We start from the raw sequence: 20,356 nt of genomic DNA on the forward strand, positions 1-20,356 counted from the left end.
CCATCACCTTGGTAAGCAAAATATTTTTACATCAGATCCCAAAATTACAATCCCCAAACTCGGTCTTCTGCAGCTACACCGCAGATAGCATCGACGTACACAGCATATTCACGACAGAAGTGATCCACCATGGAGACCTGTTCCACTTACCAGTGCTTGTTGACAGGGGAGACCAACAGCCTAGTTTGTTGGGCAGAAACTGGATTAAAAATATTCCATTGGCGCTGTACTGCATTAATCGTATCGACAGAAACCATGCATTGAATCCTCTACTACAGAAACACCAGCGTTTTTTCCAAGCTGACGCTTCGGGTCAATGCCATGGTCCGGCGGCTGAGTTCAAATTTAAGGAGAACTGTCAGCCGAAGTTTTATAAGGCCCACCCAGTGCCCCTTAAACCATGGGCCTGACGCAACTCCCCATGGAAGCACATGTATATTGAATATTTTGGACAGTTCTGGGGACACATGTTTCTGGTCATTGTGGATGCCCATTCGATGTGGATAGAGGCGTTACCCACTTATACTTTGTGTTCCTCAACAACAACTATAACTAAACTATGGTCGGTCTTTGCTACATTTGGTATTCCAACAATGGCCCGGCTTTCACAAGTGCAAAATTCAAGGAGTTTGAAGAGAAGGATGGTATTAGGCACCTGACAACAGCTCCATATCATGCAGCATCAAATGGCTTGGCTGAACGAGCAGTGCAAACAGTGAAATGAGACCTTTCTAAATAAACACAGGGTGACGATGACGAAATTAAGCCGTCTTCTCTTCCATTACCGAATTACCCCAAATGGTGCATCCTTCACCACATTAATGTTCAAACACACTTTACGCACCAGATTCGAACTTCTACAGCCAGTCGTCCAGGAATGAATTTGCAGCAAATAAGAAGCCATGAAACAAAACTATGATACTCACACTAGGCCACGAACATTTGGTGCCGATGACAAGGTCTACACTCGACTCATGCACGAAGAAAACGCAACCAGCCGTCATCCAGCATTGTAACAGTCAAGTTGCAGAACTTGAACTGACAGACGGATGAATTGTCAGGATGTCCTTTTTGATGTGGAACTTCGGGGACCCGCGTGCTTTTGTCTCCATCGGCCTTCTCATTGCTCTTGCACTATAAGTTGCTTAATTTTTATGTAATTAACATGTTTCAGTAAAAAAAACATTCTACTGCACCGTTGCCGTTTTCACTCCGTGCATACGTAACAGTTTTCAGCTCTCAAAGTAAATCACTGGCAAACTTACATGAAACCAAGTTTATTCTGGTAAAATAGAATTGGCAAATTGAAGTACTTTTAGTTTATAATCATCTTGGATTGAACTGCTTGTGGTAATATAATGCAATTCTTTTTCAAGGTATATTATTTCTTCTTTTAACTCAAGTTGTCTTACAAAATTATGATCTACTGAATGGTTTGTCTGTTGTAGCATCATGTCTATAAAAATAACTTAATTCTTTAAATTCCATCCCTATTTCCATGTTTGCTTTGTTCAGTAAATTCTTAGGAATTAGTATTACCAACTCTACCAGCTCTCCATTTCCAAAGGACATGCACAGTCTTGTTCCTTTAAATCAGAAGGGCTGCAGACTCTGACACTCTAACACATCAGCTAGTTGAACCCCACATTTGGCTTGAACATGTTGAACATTACTGTACCTTGTTCCGTTTGGCTAACTTTTCTCCTACTTCACAATCATCTGGAAGCTAACTATAACCCAAGGCTGATTTCCTTCCTGTCTGTCCGTCTTCTCGGCTGCAATTCGAACCCAGAACAATTTTTAGATTTCTTTCCTTTAAAATTGAGGACTTTTCTGCTGCCTCCTTTGCTGTTGTCTCTTTGACCTAATTTTCTCCTCACTTTATTCATTTTAGTAATTATTTCCCTTCAGTCCTACTGCCTTCCATCACTATTATTCCTCCCCCCCCCCCCACACACACACACACACACACACACACACACACACACACACATTGTAGTTTCTTTCACATCCCTGCTCTCAATCCCAACGTCATCTCGAATCTCACCTTATCTGTGAGGTCCACTTTCTATTCACTTTATTTTTTCTCTGCCCTTTAGGCATAGTGATGTTTTTAATGGCAGTATTTGCTTGGATAGTTCTCATCTCTTGAAAATACTCAGTTTGACATCTTATCTGTGAATGGCCCCTTTTCTGACTACCCATTCCTCTTTATGATCCTTGATTGTCATGGAACAACTTTTTATTGCTATCTCTCAAATTCCTTTAATTTCCATCACTTTGGCTTCTGATGTTCACAGTATCAAGTCCACTGAGACCAGAGTCACCATTGTCATGATTTATTATCTTGACTCAGGTGAGTTATTTATCCATGTCCTAAGTAGGATGTTTATTTTAGAGCTTTATTCCTCTGTTGTCCAAGTTCATGAATTCCTACTTGTGATTCCACTGCTAGCTGCCCAAATGCAATAATGCTTGTCCACAGCAGCTTTATTTCCCATCTGCCTAAAAGTGTTCAAACAATCTGTTCCTGGCTTCCTCCTCTTCCTTATCTCAATGGTACCTTTTGATGAGCTCATATACATGCATGGGATCAGTTCCCACATGCCTGCCTGTGATATCCAGTACTACTTCAACAGCAAAGTCAGCATTTTTAGCCCCAAAAGTTCTACTAATTTGCCTGTCTCCATCATTCTGTCCAATATTATGTCAGACTGCAGTAGATTAAACAAAATGCTGTGTTTCAAATAGAGCTTCAAGCCCTACATCGGCATGATAACTCCTGACTCTGTAACATTGCCTATCTCTGCCCCTACTTGTGTTTGCTTTTGTTATGTCTTGAATTGATAGGTTCAACGGCCTGCATTTGAGCATCCATATACACCTTCTGTAATTTCAATTTATCAAAAAAGAATTTGCATAGATTTAAAATGGCTGCATTTTCTCTGTGGTAACTCGTCCCAAATTCAGTGTGAAAATAATGAGCTTTTTGAATTGCAACATTCACTCTAATGAGGCTTGCTTCAAATTATTGATCTGAGACATACCTCATCTCTTGCGTGATTTATTCCTGAAACAATATGCAAGTTGGGTCGTTTTTAACACGTGCAGTGCGGATTATAGAAATGGATATCCATTTGGGAGCACTGGCATGAGCTTGATTTAAGTCAATTTGCTTTGCACCATCAGCTGTCATTGGGAACCAGATTATTTTTATTGAGCTGGAACCATTGCAACATATTAATTGGCACAATTTTCATGTTACATCTTGATGCACCTTGGCAAAAAGATTACATACTCAACATTAAGTTTGCATGCCTTATTCACCTCTTCAGAAGTCTGCAATTTTCCCGATAATATACACAGATGCTGCTGTCTCCTGCAATAGGACCTGTTCCCAGAAAAGTAAGTCTCAGAAAGACTTGAGCAGATTAATGAAATTAGTAGGCACATAACAGATGAAATTTAATCCACATACAGGCCATCCCTGGGTAACAAACAGGTTCGATTTATACAGATGTCCTTAAGTTGATTTTGTCCATAAGTGGGAAAATACACAAAAATCACTCAATATGGTAACCATACCTCCACAGTATTGTAAAGAATGGCTTCAGAAACACATAAGACTGATAAGAAAGAACAAATACTAAAAATGCAGAGAGGGTGGAAACTAGTTCTGCCATTCGTAGGAATGAATATACAAAAGTAGGTCAGACTTTTGAATTTAATAATATTATGGGAGCTTGTTTGAATGTACAGGTGTCCATAAGTCGGGTGTTCTTAACCTGGGGGACAGACTGTAAATGAGAAATAAAACATTTGGGAAGGCAGAGTGAGGAGAGGCAATATAAACTAAATTGTATATTTTTAAAAGGGGCTACTAATCCTGGGAATCATGCATCCAAGTTTGAAGGTGGCAGAAACATTTGGTAGATCTGTTAAAGGGCATACAGAAGCCAAGGTTTTCAAAGATATAAACTACAAACATAAGGAATTTGTGCTGTACCACATTGGTTAGGTCTCAGATTGAACCTGTGACTCCCACCATTTAGGTAACATCTGTAGCCCCAGGAACAGATGAAGAAGACAAACACTTGAATGGTACCAGAGATAAGAAATTTCAGTTATGTAAAGTGTATAGAGAAGTACTGATTGTTCTTCATAGATTAAAGTAACATTTTATAAAGCTATACAAAATTATGAGAGGATTTGGTAGAATAAATAAGGAAAAGGTTTCTGGTGGTGTGTGAGATCAGTTATCAAAGGCTACAGATTTAAGATCAGTGGCAAAAGAAAGAGTGAAGATGAGAGTTTTTTTGCTGCTCTAGAATGCATTGTCTGTAGGAGTCAATGATAACTTTCAAAAGGGAATTGGATATTTTCTTGAAAAGGGAATATTTCCAAGACTGACAGGAAAAAATGTAGAAATAGGGTAGTTTGATTTTCAAAGAGCTAAAACGGGTATGATAGAACAAAAAGCTTCTTCTCTGTTGTTATCATTTTTTAAAAACGAATCACTGGATATGAGGGATCTGGTTACTGCTGGAAACCCTTGAGCTCTCCCTTGCTAAGTACTGATTAAAAAAAGTGTTGGGTATATACTGCTTCATCATGCTAAACAGGATATTAGCAACCCACTTAATGCATCTGCGTACTCAAGATGTCAGTGGCTTATCCATAGCAACCAGAATTTGAAGGCCACTGGCACAGTGTGTTGCCACGAATCAGCAGGCAGCAAGTTCTGTTTGCTGGAATAACTTGTTTGCATTTGTCATAAACAACTTTTCTTCATTTTAGTTTGATCTTAATTTCTTTAATCATCCAGGAATCTGTAGCTTTAGATGACCTTCCTTCCTCACTCATGTGATTATGTTTATTTAGTACCTGACCTTCTTACTGAAAACTTCTGATTGCACATTCACTATTTTACCTGGTGATCATTGCTTTCATTCCTTCTCAGCTACATTGAGTACACCTGTAAGGGCACCAGAACACCAGGCAATAGCAGACATTAAACAAGAGACCATGACCACAGTGTGTGGTTAGATACCCATTTCTACACTTCAGTCTGTTATCGTTCGAGACCAGCACTTTCCTTTAAATGGCTCTCAAGGATTGCAAGGATAGGTTATAATCGTGCCTTAAGAATTGCTTTGCTGTTTTAAAGTAGGTCTTGAAAAGATGCATTTGATGTGGGCAGGCCTTTCACTTTGCAACACCATGAGGAGACTGTCAATCTTACTAAAGTGAGACTCACAAGATAAAATTGATCAGTCCTCGGTCTAGAAGTGTCATCATGTCTTCAGTCCATGCATGACTGGTCCTTCACAGGGTGAGAATTGGGTCTCTTGTCTAACAGCATACTTAATTCCAAATAGGAAACTATTGTCTTAATCTCTTAGCTCCTATCACCAGTTTGTTTCCCTTCCATGCTCACAGGGCTGGATCGCCTGACCCGCCACATGATGGCTTCTTTCCTTGCAGTACATGCCTTTCAACAAACCCTCATTGACCTTGCTAGACTCCTTATGGATGATCTTACTAGTGAAACCTGTACACCATTGGCTTCAGCAGTGTGCGGGAGAGATTAGTAAAAGGGCCCCTCATGAACATGCTGATGATGTCATCCTTACCGGCACCCTATCCCACCACCTTAAAAAAAAATGGATGTTCAAATTCATTAATATTTGATTTCCTTTGTTGAGCTGCTGCTGTCCAGGTTGCTCCTGCTGCAGCACAGGTAAGTTTTGTAATAATTAGTTTTCAGTTTTAAGGTGCTGAATCCTGTATTTGAAAACACAACTTCAGCCAGGAATATACAGTTACACCCCTGTGTTATGGGAGGGATTGCGTTCCTTGAAAACCATGATCTTCCATAAAGCGAACCCCTGATAAATATTCACTAAATTTTTTGTTTCTTTTGCCCTTTGTGTTTATTTAATTATTTCTTCTCACATAAATTCTGTAAGAATGATTTTCTTTCTGTATCTCAAACATTTTGGTTGTGATCCAGTAAGAGCAAAAATCCTTTACCCGAACTGCCATAATGCGGGGTTACGTCCTGGGCGCATTGGGTGTCATGGGGAGGCCTGCTAATTTAGATAAAGGTTAGACAACAAAGATTCACTGAATTGTACATTATTATAAGATACATTAATTTTTCCAAAAGTATCATCCCTTTCCATGGTACTGTCAAAGGCCATAAGGGGTGGGGTGGGGAGGACAAGGATTACTGTGAAACAAAATTGAGAGGGTGTAGTGGGGGAAACCATGGAAGGTATATTGCCATCTCAAGTCCTGCACCCAGGAGCCAAGGCATTCACACCGAAGTGCCTAAGCTGCTGCAAGCCCTCCAGCTGGTCAACTTGAACGGGAAATGACCAGCACTGCATTCCCTCAGCAGCTTCCAGTTCAACTTTCAAAAGACCCACTGATAGAATAGCAGGCATAACTAGCTTCCAACATTCCTCACTGGATCCAGTAATTATTCATGGGCAGGGCACAAGAAATAAAAGACAAATAAGTAAAGGCAGACGTCATATACAGGCAGATATTACATAACTAGCGCTGCTTCCACCATGATCTGAATGGATAAAGAGGTTGTGATGTCTTTCAAACCAAAATATAGCTTCCCAAAATAATGTTCGAGTGAGGGTTTTTGGCTAGGTTTAATGCAGCAAAGCAGTTTACAAAGTCCAACATCCTGGCATGCTTTCTCAACCATTTTCTTGGCCTGCCCTACCACTCCACTTGCAATAAATCATGCACATTTATGCTAGTTCTTGCTGTCTCTGTCCCCTTCTTAAATTGTGTTCTCTAGTTTTCAGTTATGCCTCAATATTTGATCATCCCAAATGTAGCATTTGCATGTAGCATAGGGTGCCAGACCTATGAAAGGGATGCTGCTTTTCAGAAGGAGTGTTAAACATAGACCACCTCTACATTCTTGGGTGTGTTTAAACATTATTTGGAGAAAAGGAAGGGGAGTTCTGCAACTGCGCTAGCCACTTTTTATCCCTCAATTAATATCAGTAAAGCAGTAAAGAGTCATAGAGTTAAACAGCACGGAAACAGGCCCTTTGGCCCAGTTCATCCATGCTGACCAAGTTGCCAAATTGAACTAGTCCCATTTGCCTGCATTTGGGCTACATCCTTAAGGACCTCCTTCCTATAGCTAGGCAACCAGAACGGCACACAGTATTCCAAGTGTGGTCTCACCAGCCTCTGATACAGCTGTAATATGATGTCCCAACTCTAGTACTCATTGCCCTGACCTATGAAGGCAAGTGTGGCAAACACCTTCTTCATCATCATGTATACCTGTGTTGCCACTTTCAGGGATCTATGTACTTGTACCCCTAGGTCTTTCTGTTCTACAACATTCTCCAAGGCCCTCACATTTACTGTGCAAGTCTTCCCCGGTTTAACTTCCCAAAACACAACACTTCACACTTATCCGAGTTAAATTCCATCTGCCATTCCTTTGTCCACTTTCCCAGTTGATCTTGATCCTGTTGTAATCTTAGATTATCTTCTTCACTGTTCACTATACCGCCAATTTTGGTGTCATCTGCAGACTTACTAACCATGCTGATTACATTGTCATCCAAATTGTTAAGATTGGTTATTTATGTAAACAGTATATAAAGTAGTATATAGTATTTATATAGCAGCATTAAGATGGCAAAAGTTCTAAAGGACTTCACAGCAGTGTTATTGATAAACTTTGCAGGTGATTTTTCAGCCTATTGTTGAGTAGTCTACACTGAACGGATAGCCTCATTTAGGTGGATAGTAAAAGAAAGTTGTGGGAGGAGTATTGTATAACCAACCATTCTCAGAGTCTGCAGATAATAAGGGCATAAATTATCTTTCTCCATTTGCGGTCACATAAGAAATCATTAGTGACATTGAGAACCATTTCTGTGGAGTGACTGTGGAGAAACCAGATTGAAGAAATGTAGGTAATGTATTCTGGGAAAAATATGTACAAACTTGGATTTTGGAGAAGGCAATGAAGTTGGAGATGTGGCACTAGATGGATGGACCATGGTATTTTTTTTCAACAATGTAGGTGATTATGATAAATTTGAAGATGAGTGGGTCAGTTAACAATAGCAGGTAACATGAGGGTCAGGTAGGGAAGTTGAATAGGCAGCAATATAGTGGGAATAGATTTTGTGGACAACATGGATCTGGGCAGTTTACTACATGATTGAGTAAATGCCAGTGTTGTATGCCAACAATTTAGATCAACATGCTACTAGATTATGTGCATAATTATAAGCCCCATTGTTGTTTATGGAATATTGCTACATTTAAATTGGTTGCTGTTTTTGTTACCTCCTCTGACAGCAATTCCTCGGGTTTAAGGATAACTTGTTCCAATCCAATTCTGTGGATTCTAAGGAACTGTGGACTCTGTCCTAGATGAGAAAGGTGATGCCAGATGGTGTCAGAGGCCAGGGATGAATTGGTGAGGTTGTTACATATTTTTCAAGGAAAATTTAAAAATGTCCCTGAAGAACTTTCTTTGCCCTCTTGGAAATCTCTTGCTATTGCAGAGCATGAAGAGCTTGCTTCAGGAACCTGGTGTCAGGTATGTGAATGATGCAGCCCACCTAGTATGGCTGGCTGAGTGTGATTATGGCCTTGATGATGACGATGTTGGCCTGGGAGAAGGGTGCTGATATCAGTTCACCAATCCCATCAATGGAGTGGAGGATTTCATGGAGACAGTTTTGATGGTATTTCTTCAGTGCATTTTATATCATTGGAAAAAGTACCTAAACACAAAGCTTCAGTATTGTTTGAACAAATTATTCTGAATTCATCTAGACTATATTTCCAACTTTGTTTCCTGTTTCGAAAGGGGACTTTCAACAAATGATATTTAATTCTGAAATATGTACCAGATGGATACATATCATCATCTGCAACGGCTTTCTAAATCCACCAGGGTCTGAAATATTTCACTTTGGCCTTGGGCTTGATTCCAAAGCATGAAAAGATATTGGTCGGAAATGGAGAAGATTTGTTTGTCTTTTGGTTGCACCAATTGATAAGACAATCACATTGAGAAGTGGTATTCTTTAATTAGAATATTATGTAACATAATCCCTAATTTTGAATCCTAACACCAAGACATTTGAACATTGAAAATAGATTTCTGTAATGCAATGACAATGCAGGTACTGTTTTTTGTTTCATTTTCAGTTATGTTTATCAATTAATTACCACCAAGCACATTTCAGAATTCCCATTATTTCCTGTTCATATTTATTATCTCATCTATCTACTCTCGGTAACTGAGAAGATTTCTGTTAATTGTAAATTAAGGTCCTCATTTTTTGATGATGTCACATATATACTCTATATACTTTATGTGGCTAAATAGAGGGTAAGTATTCAGATTTAAACTTATGGAATTAAGCCTGACAAAAAAATGTTTCTGCTGAAGCTATTTTCTTCTCTTTATGGACCAAGCACAGTAATCATATCTTTGAATAGATGTTTAAGATATTTTATCAGTTATGTTAATTAACTCTTCCGTTGTAAATTATGTTGATAATATGCAGTGAATTGATTACAGAGACATGGGACTGCAGATGAATTGATTATGTTATTCGTAGATTTTAAAAAGTTGTGGATTGTGTCCATTTTCTTTGAAGCATGTAAAATTAGATTATTACTACAAATAGTCTGCACCTTGCATTTATTGTGTTATGTACTCAGTAATTTTAATGGTTTCAGCTGCTCTTTATTTCTAGTTCCTAATTAAAGAATACTTTGTTCTTTCCAGCTGGATTACAGATGAACATGTTGTCTGGAGATTTGGCATGTAAGTATACTTCAAGTCATTCAAGCCTGTTAATAAAATCAAACTTTTCTCTGTCAAAGCATCTTTGTTGTGCCTTTGGTTGGATATCAAATAAGCCCTTATCAGGCAAACATGATGGAAATGGTAAAGTCAAAAGGGATGATTGTGTCAATCAAATTGTCATGGTTGTGAGTTTTGGATAATAAGAGACTCAAGAGGGTGTGGCAATGTAACACCCTGAGTAGTTGCCATGGTAAGTGCTTTCTAAAATAATCTAGAGTTTAGCAATAAGTAATATTTAGTATTAAAAGGTCACAAGCAGGTTTAGAAGGTTATGGGCCAAATGCTGGCAAATGGGACTAAGTTAGATGGCATCTTGGCCAGCATGGACCAATTGGGCCGAAAGGCCTGTTTCGTGCTGTATGATTCTATGACTCTATGACACATTAACATTCTCTTTTCTCCCAATCTTTATCTTTGGATAGTCATCTTAATGTACTCTTACTCATCAAATATAGCATTATAAAAATAATTTTAGCATATTTTATTTAAGTAGAACTTGTCATACTTTAATATTGAAGTTTAGTGAAATAATTGCCCTTAAAGGATCACATCCCTTAAATCCTCATATGTAAATGATGTATGCTCCCTATTTCGCTGCCACCCCTCAAAGTGTTTTTGAATGAGGCTTTTTGCAGGGAGCATACTTATATTTCATATTAAAAATGGCGAATGGTCCCAAGATGCCAAAAGTTATGCTCCAGTGTAGTGTAATAAACAAAACAGACTGGAATTTACTCAAAAACTTATGCCATGACACTGGTTTGTCTATGATGTAAACCTGTCACCTGCTGGAGAAGGAAAGTGAATTAAGCCAAATTCCTTGGACTCTCGTCCTGCTTCCTGGGACTTTTCCAATAACCCACCAAGATTTATCAAATTGCTTCACACCCATTCAAAATGATGGTGAATGTAAAATTTCCAAGATGGAAACTGATTTTCTTGCATTGCCCTGTTTTGCCTGGGTTTTTTTATATCTTAAATATTCCTGACCTGGGCACCCATGAACATTTGAAGCTGATACTTTTTTGTAATCCCATTTCATTGTTCGGATGCATAGAATGATGGATGTTAACATTAGAACAGAAAATATATGAGTACTTCAGTTGTTGATATTCAATCTTAATTCCACTTCCATTGACCACAAGATCTTTCCTACAAAGCATTACAAAGCATAAAGATCATTACTTGTACTCTCTTTCCCTTTCCCAAATCCAGCAAAGCTGCTTGAGAATCGGGCGGTTGTGATTTTATTTTCTTCGGAGGGTTCCCTTACTTCCAGTCATCATGGGCAATAAAAAGATGAATTTGAGGAATTCAGGCCTAGTTGTGGAGCCATTTTTGCCACATGTGCCTGTGCTTCCTCTCCTTCGTTGTGTACAGTTGCAAAAGAGTTCTCAAAGCCTGACAAGTGAGTGGTTATGGAATAGATCACAGCAGCTTCTGAAGGATATCATTAGCGATGAATAGTAAGCTTGATGTGCATTTCAGATGTATCTTGGGAAATTATAGAATACCAACCAAATATCAGGGTCCTTCCAGCTGTTTGTAGGTTTAGGCTGATGTCTCTGGGCAGGTTCCATTGCTGAGGGGAGGTGCAATGAGGATTACTTTTCTCCATCATAATTGAGATGACTATTGAAATTCTCATCATGCTTTACATGCCTGGATCAGTTGTCATAGCACCTCTCTTCAGTTGACTCCATAATAATTCAAGTGGGTTGCACAATATGTTTCTGGCAAGAACATGGATACATTAAGGAATCCCAAGAGGAAATGCCAGATGACAGGTCCAATGTGGTCTCTAGTCACATTTAGTCAGAAAGGATCTCTCACCAACAAACCTGTGCTGAATATCGCTGATCAATCCCTGTGTTTCCAGTCATGCCCCTCAGAATTTTCTCCAGTACAGTATACTCTAAGCCATCAGGCATCCATGGGACTGCCGGTTGCATGAGAAAAAAACATTATTGTATATCACACACTGGTATTCTATGGCTAAACCTTTAAATAAATTGCTGAACTACATGTCATCTCCTTACTCCTTTAAATAACATTATTTTACACTGCACTCTGTACTTTGAAGCTAAACAGTATTAATGTAAAATGCAGAAAAAATTGAACCATACGGACAAACCGTACGGAGAATGCGGCAGATGCAGCGAATGCACATGTGTGCACCTGTGCGCATGCCAGTTGGTCAATCGTCCAGCGGATCGATGGTGCGAATGTGACAGTACACATTTGCACGCCTATGCACATGTGTGCACTGGCTGGCCGATCGCTCGGCGGAGCAACCACACTCTCTGACGCGTGCAATTTCACTTCTGGCGTGGGACTTTGGGGACTTACGCGCTTTTAGGTCTCCGCAGTCCTTCTTGTGGATCTACAATTGTAAATTGCTCAGTTTCTGTATTTTGATTAATGTGAATCAGTAAAGATGTTTATTCTACTGCACTGTTGTTGTTCTTGCTCTGTGCATACATAACAAAAATAAACTAGATGAATGACTGAACTCATCATTGCATGAAGTGCCAAATCTTCAAAGAATGTTGCTACTTAATCAGCTTACAACTGCACTGCCCTTATGTATAAATTTAAATAAACTAAAAATGTCTTTTCACACTTATTTTGCTAACACCTGAAATACAATTTGCTGTTTTGGTTTATTTTAATGAAAACAAAATGTTGCCATTTGCATGAGAATTCCAGATGCATGAATGCCAGATAAATGAGAGTTTACTGTAATTTCCCTACCACTAACACTAGACTAACTGCCTCTAATTACCTGACTTATCCTTGCCACCCTTTTTGAATAAAGGGACCACATTTTCTGTCTTCCAGTTATCTGGCCCCTCACTTGTGACTATGCATTCTCATGGTACAATTTTAAGAAGGGGTGAGGAGTTATTCCAGTGTCTTGGCCAATATATATCTTGGTCAATCAACCTCACAAAACAAACTATCTGTTCACTGTTTGTAATTATGCTGTTTGTGGGTGATTCTGAGAACAAATTGACTTTTGTGTTTCTTTGTAAAGCCCTTTTGGGTGTCCTCAAGTTGTGAAGGTGCTATATTTTTACTTTCTCCTTTCCTGTTTTTCACACTACCTCACTGACTTTGAAGTCGCTATCTGTTACTACTTAAGTCAGTAGGTTCTTGTTTAAAAAATATATTTTAGGCATATTGTTGCATTAATGCTGAAACCATATATGCTATGTGCTGAAATCCTGCATATATTTTTTCATTGGACTGTAAAGGGAATTTGGAATGCTCTTTCTGTAACCAAAGGCAGAAGTTAATTGTGGTAGCATACTAGATGAGTCCCTGGTAATATTTTGTTCCCTTGTTTTCCTTTTACTTAAATATGACCTGAATTGTATATCTTTGCATCTTGTTGCATTCACAAGCTTAAAACATTTAAAATCCTGTGTATTTTATTGCATATAACATACTCTTCATTTGTCAGTCTCCCAAACTTTGTTCATGATATGATAGTGATAACATATGGATCGTCCCTGGATCTTCAATGTTGTGGTTAGTTGTTGTTACTGTTTAAGAAAAATGTAATGCCCCTTTCAGTAGAAAACAATGCTGCAAACTGTCATGTTGATTTTGTTCAATTATTTTTTTGCAGATGGTACATCCCATTGTTTGTCCTCATCTTTTCGATGATGTCCTGCTACATTCACATATTTTATGTGGCCAAACAGAGGGTAAGCATCCAGATTTAAACTCCTGAAAAAAAGTTTGACAAAAAAGAACAATGTTCAACATGTTTAATTGCTCCTGTTTGAATCTATTTTCTCTCTGTATAAGTAGTTGATCAAGATATTTTGTTAGCTATGCAAGTTAACTCTTCAGCCATCAACTAATTTAGTGTAATGGATATCATCTGAAATGAATTGATTGTGTTGCTTTATTACTTTCTGAGGAAAAAAACTGGATTATAACAATTATATGCAGTATGTAAAATTGGAAATTTACTGTAAGTATTCTGCATCTTGTACAGGAATCCCTCTCCCTGGCAACCATCAGAAACAGAACCAGAATCTTTGTGTTAAATCTGTCCCTGCAATAAGCTTTGAACCACATATCCAGAGTATCACTGAAAATGCCTGTTTCCACAGATGTAACAAACTTAAATTGCAGAGACAAAATAGAAGCACTCACATTTTGCATAGTATACCACCTGCCATGATACAAAGTGATCAGTCGTAGTTAGGTTTATGGCTTCCCTTTGTTTTCTAAATCCCAGATCCAGGGTTCCTCCTTCAGAGTGTTAGTCCTGGATTCTCTCAGCGACCCCAAATTCTTGTATTGTTCCAGGGTTCAGTAAGGAGTGAAATCTTGTTTTCAAGACCATTTCCCTCCTGTTCCTTCTGTTTTCTTCCAATGAAATAGTACCACATCTTTACTCCAGTCCAGGTCTGACCCATTTTGTGCATTTTCATCCCATTGCAGTTGGACTGTTGCCTGTCCATTTTTCACATCAATTGTATAGCATCCTCGTTATTGGTACTGAGTGAATCAGGCACAGAAGAACATGGAATTGATTGCTTCTGATAGTTTACCCACATGTATATTGTGACCAAGTGTATAGGTATTTTGCTGTCTTAACCTAGGCCTCTAGTTATCTCTTATTGCCGTAGTAACAGCTAGCTCTTCTGCCCACTGTTAGAGGCCATGGATGCCATGGCAGATGTTTTAGAGTGGACCCATTATTTCTTATCTCACTACAAACAGATGGCCGCTGTCTTACTGTTTTCAACTTATTAGGCCTCTGAGACCCAGCGAAGCCAGGCAATTCCCCAATGAGACTAATGAGAATGAGAGTTTGTTACTCTGCAGCATTGTTCCTTGATATCATGATGGTCTGTAGTTATGTCTATTTCATAGTTTAATCACCACTAATGGCTTCTCAAAACAGTTCCTGATTGATAAATCTGTGATCAGTCAATCAATACCCAGAGATACATTTTTTCATTTGTCGTTTTCAATCTCCTTATATTTTCTTAGCATTCTCAGAGAACTTCATGGATCAGTAACCGTCCTTATATGTGGCAACTTCCAAATGTTTATTCAAAGTGAAAATGTTGTCCATTGTTCTGCTCTGGAGTGGTTGTTTTAACCGTTTGACTATTACACAGGGAAATGAGGAGAGAGAAAATGGGACTTATGGTATTGGTATTGGTATTGTTGCTTTGTTGGGAGCCAGATGGACCTGATGGGCTGAATAGCCTCCTTCAGTATCATAAATAAGTAATTTTGGCCTCTATTTTGCTAAAGTGTAATTGCTGCACCATTGCTAACTGTATTTTACTTTTGTTTTGCTTTTTTCACTCAAGGTATTGAGTTCTGGAGTTTTTTACTTAAGCCTCCCTACCTCTCTTTTTCAATTTGAGACACTCCTTAAGTATGTCCTTAGGATGCTGAGTGTCAAATGTTGTATAAGTACTACGTTAAACATTTTATAAGAATAGAAATTATTTTGTTTGATTAAAACTGGAGTGTAGATCATTCCCAAATAATTTGTATTTATATTTCACTTTAATTCTTCTACTTTCACCCCAAAGAACACAATATACAACACATTCTTTTGAGGTTCATTGTGAACTTTTAGTTATTAGTCGTACCTTTTTGTTCATTAGTTATAACTTGTAACTTTTCTGTTTTTTAGCTATTTGAAGTTATGTTTTATTATTAAATCCTGGAATGTTTCTGGTAGCTCTTATTTACTGAAGAAAAATATTAACTTTATGTTAAAAATATTAAAAACGTCAAGTAAAATGTAAATAACTTTTTTAACTTTACCAGCCTTGAACTCATGAAATTGTTTTGGGACATTTTTTTCAGGAAATGATTCAGTGTACTTTTTTTTAAGTGATGATTTGTCAATCTATTCTTTTATGGGATCCATCTTTCCATAAATAAGTTCAATGCTGATTTTCCCCCCTCTCCCCGCCCCCACAAGATCAATGCTGATTTTCTCCCCTCTTTCCCCCCTTCCCCCACCCCACCAACATTCACTCCAACTTCCCACCTGCCAGCTTTCAATAAGCATAACTTTAGATTACAACTATTCAGGACTATCCCATGTAATTCAGTGCAGCAGTGAAAGTAATTGATGGGCATTTGGTAATGATTTTTTTTCAAATTGCTGGATAGCTGTGTTCCTAATGGAAGGGGACACTGTGTGTATTTCTGCCCTCTACAGGATCAATAAAACTAACAATGCCTGGCCTGAAGAGCTTGTACATTTTTCTGAAAGCTTCTTTGTGATAATAAATTGCCTAGGGTTGTCTAAGTTAGTGCCTCCCACTGAATCAACACTCAGACACTCACCTACCATGTAGTCTGCTTAATTTCTACAAAAAGCCTTACAAGATCAGTGTTTTGTTCATGCTTCCTTCATTGTTGACCTCTTGCTGTAATCCGTGTTTAACATCTGTTTGTTGGGAAAGAAGAATAGTTTTATATTTTTATCATTAAAAGGTGGCATTATTAAGTAAATTTGATTTAAACCTGTGCACAATGTATTTTCCATGAGGATTCTCCTTTGTTAATTAAATTAAAACATTTGTTTTTAATGGTGCATCTTTTATTTTTTTCATAATATTAAACACCATAGATCCTTACATAACCAATTATATGTAAAAATGCAATCAAGTTCAACACTGCGAAGTTCAATTTCTTGGATGGTGGTTGTTATAAAGCAATTTTAAAAAGCACAATCTTCCAGCTTGTGATTGACAAATTTATGTTTTTGCTCTTTTGGTGCAGATTTCAAAATTAATAGAGCTTAATTCTTAAAGAAAATGAATCAGATAAAGATGAATATTTTAATATTAGATATTTCCTTTAATAATAGGTAAATGAAACCTAAAGATTAAACATTTTAACTAGATTATTGTGATGTCAAATGTAAATTATTCTTAGTGGTTTATGAATTGATTAATTTTAGAACATAGAACACTACAGCACCGTACAGGCCCTTCAGCCCACAATGTTGTGCTGACATTTTATCCTGCTCTAAGATCTATCTAACCCTTCCCTCCCACATAGCCCACCACTTCTCTATCATTCATGTGTCTATCTAAGACTCTCTTGAATGTCCCTAATGTATCTGCCCCCACAACCTCTGCAGGCAGTGTGTTCCACGCACCCACCACTGTCTGTGTAAAAAAACTTACCCCTGACATCCCCCTTATACTTTCCTCCAATCACCTTAAAATTATGTCCCCTCATGTTAGCCATTGTCACCCTGGGAAAAAGTTCTGACTATCCACTCGGTCGATGCTCTTATCATCTTGTACACCTCTATCAAGTCACCTCTCATCCTCCTTCTCTCCAAAGAGAAAAGCCCTAGCTCGCTCAACCTATCCTCATAAGACATGGTCGTCAATCCAGGCAACGTCCTGGTAAATCTCCTCTGCACCCTCTCTAAAGCTTCCACCTCCTTCCTATAATGAGGTGACCAGAACTGAACACAATACTCCAAGTGTGGTCTGACCAGAGTTCCACAGAGCTGCAACATCACCTTGCGTCTCTTGAACTCAATACCCCAGCTAATGAAGGCCAACACTCCATACGCCTTCTTAACAACCCTATTGACCTGCATGGCAACCTTAAGGGATCTATGGACGTGGACCCCAAGATCCCTCTGTTCCTGCACACTGCTAAGAGTCCTGCCATTAACCTTGTATTCCTTCAAATTCGATCTCCTGAAGTGTATCACTTCACACTTATCTGGGTTGGACTCCATCTGCTACTTCTCAGCCCAGCTCTGCATTCTATCAATATCCTGCTGTAATCTACAGCAACCTTCTACATTATCCACAACACCATCAACCTTTGTATCATCAGTAAACTTACTAACCCACCCTTCCACATCCTCATCCAAGTCATTTATAAAAATAACAAAGAGCAGGGGTCCCAGAACAGATCCCTGTAGCATAGTGGTTAGCATAATGTTTTACAGCACCAGCAACTCCGGTTCAAATCCGGCCACTGTCTGTAAGGAGTTTGTACATTCTCCCCGTGTCTGTGTGGGTTTCCTCCGGGTGCTCCGGTTTCCTCCCACATTCCAAAGACGTACAGGTTAGGAGGTTATGGGCATGCTATGTTGGCGCCAGAAGCGTGGCGACACTTGCGGGGTGCCCCCCAAAAATCACTACGCAAAAGATGTATTTCACTGTGTGTTTTGATGTACATGTGACTAATAAAGATCTTATCTTACCACTGGTCACCGACCTCCAGGCAGAATACGCTCCATCTACCACCACCCTCTGTCTTCTATGGGCGAGCCAAATCTGAATCCACACAGCCAAGTTTCCCTGGATCCCATGCCTCCTGATCTAATATCCTTATTTCTTTTTCTTAAATGCTCCAAGTGTTATATCAGAAGTGTTGACTAATTGCCTGTTTTTAGTTAAAGTGGGTTGCCATTGCAAATGCATTAATGTTGCATTCATGTGTACATTATCAGCATGTGAAAGAGGATAATATTTTAATTCTCTGGATCTTGTTCATTTATTTGATTGTTTAATTTTCTAAGGTAGGGCACTAAGTTTTGATGATTCCTAAAAATGGTGGAGGAATCAGCATCTGAAATTAGCCTGGACCCATTCATTCCAATCCAGGCAGCAAGCCAGCATCTTTCTGCATGCACATTATAATGATTGCAGCTACAGTGCACTTCCATTGCTGCACATTTCAGCAAGAGGCCAATATTGTGAGTGAATAACACCAGTTACTATTAATCTGCATTCCTTAAAGATAGCTGGCCACTGGCTAAAATGAAGGGTTAGACCAGGTGCTGGCAGGCATATTATGTGTGTATCTGATCTGGGAAAGAATGAAGAAGTTGCACTACAACCAGAAGAGCATACTACAATGATTTTGGACACTATGTTGGAGTCCTTGTTGGAAGGGAGGGCTGTCTAGTAAGTGGAGGAGGCCACAAGACCTTCCACACACATGCTTAAAGGCTGTGGAATCAGGTAGTCCTGGATGTCAATGCAACTATCTGGATGCAGTCCTGCAATAAGTGATTGACCTCACATGTATGATCAAGGTCAGTGAATGCATCTTCAAATGCAATATCCTACCAATTGCACAACCAGACACTATTCCATTCATCACAATTCCATTGCTCATCTACCAACAATCTCCATCAGCCTAAACTCATGCCTAATATACATTTGCTCCACTCCACTCTCACACACTTAGCACAACGAAATCTCAGCTTGTAGCTCGCACACACTGCCAGCTATTCAGCCATGGCAGCCATATTACCCCAGCGTGATATAATCACTCAATAACACACTTCCATTTCTCTCAGAGGATATGGTGATGCACCAATGGAGGCAGCAGGAGAGGGATGCATTTATCATAGATATTTATACTTCATTCTCTAAACACCTCTCACATTCCTCCACTTCACTTCGTGCATTGCAGTGTTATCTTTGTAACCTCTCCTTTCTGATGTGTGAGAACTACAACTTGGGTGGTCAGCAGAGGAAAAGCAAGAAGATACGAATGATTATTTCCATTTGTAGTTACAATCTCAGGTACTTACATAATGTTAATTTAGAAGAGAGCATGGAGGTAGATTCTTTATGTATGAAACACTGAAGAAGAAGTGCTGGTGCTAAAACATCCTGAGAATCCTGCATCTTTATATTTGAATATCTTTCTTTTGGTTAACTTTTTCCATGAATATTCATACTGTATATGCTTAGTGAGAAGAGAGTTGTAGACCAAGGAATTTAATGGCGCCTGTTTAGGCACATTAACATTGTTTAGCAGCATTAATGTCATGGTGCACAGTGGCTCAACAAACATTTTATTTATTGACCCACTGCAGTAAAATTCAGTAGCGTATAAGGCCCAAGGCCTTACAAATCAAGCAATCAAAGGCATTTCTGTTGCAGATAGCAAAAAGGAAGTGGGTTAATTCTGGGCCCATGATGCATTGGGAGAGTAGTCATAGGAGGGAGAGGCTGGATGTGGGGTTGGTGGGTCAAGGTCAGTTTGCCTTCAGAAATCATGGATGGGGGTGATTAGTATGAGTGTTAGCTAAGGGATCAGTGGGGGACAGGGACTTCTGTGTCATATTTGTCATCAGGTATGGTGGAATGATCAGAAAATTAGTAGTTGGGGTACTTAGATGAGGACTGTTGCTATTCAGGGTCACAACTGGGATTGGCAGTGGTTCCTTTGCACTATATTACCTGAAGAATATCCACCCGAGATAGATTCCCTGTGACAGATTTTACAGCCTGGGTCAAAGAGCCTGGAGCAAAAATGATGTTGTAGAGCTCTTAGTGAGATCATGATTTTTCTTTGTGAAGATTGTCATTGAAATTGAATTGCATTGTAAGTTACAGGATCCAACTTCAGAAAGTAATACTGCCACACCACTTAGTTTTGTCCTTCCATGATATGGGAAAGAATTGACCCTTGAAGATGGAT

General features: G+C 38.9%; 1 protein-coding gene across 5 annotated transcripts in view; it reads left to right on the top strand.

Annotated features, from left to right (window-relative positions):
• si:dkey-100n23.5 (cyclic AMP receptor-like protein A) overlaps positions 1-20,356 on the top strand; it is a 162,568-nt gene that overhangs the window by 97,661 nt on the left and 44,551 nt on the right. For all 5 annotated transcript variants that reach the window (XR_007956251.1, XM_052014813.1, XM_052014814.1 and 2 more), the window contains 2 exons: positions 9,803-9,841; positions 13,518-13,596. Coding sequence is in view for 4 of the 5 variants with exons in the window: in XM_052014813.1 (XP_051870773.1) it covers positions 9,803-9,841; positions 13,518-13,596 (118 nt within the window). In the remaining variant the exon portion in view is untranslated. The remainder of the gene's footprint in view (positions 1-9,802; positions 9,842-13,517; positions 13,597-20,356) is intronic.

Source organism: Pristis pectinata, chromosome 4 (genome assembly GCF_009764475.1).
Source record: "Pristis pectinata isolate sPriPec2 chromosome 4, sPriPec2.1.pri, whole genome shotgun sequence".
In the NCBI taxonomy this organism is placed as follows: Eukaryota; Metazoa; Chordata; class Chondrichthyes; order Rhinopristiformes; family Pristidae; genus Pristis; species Pristis pectinata.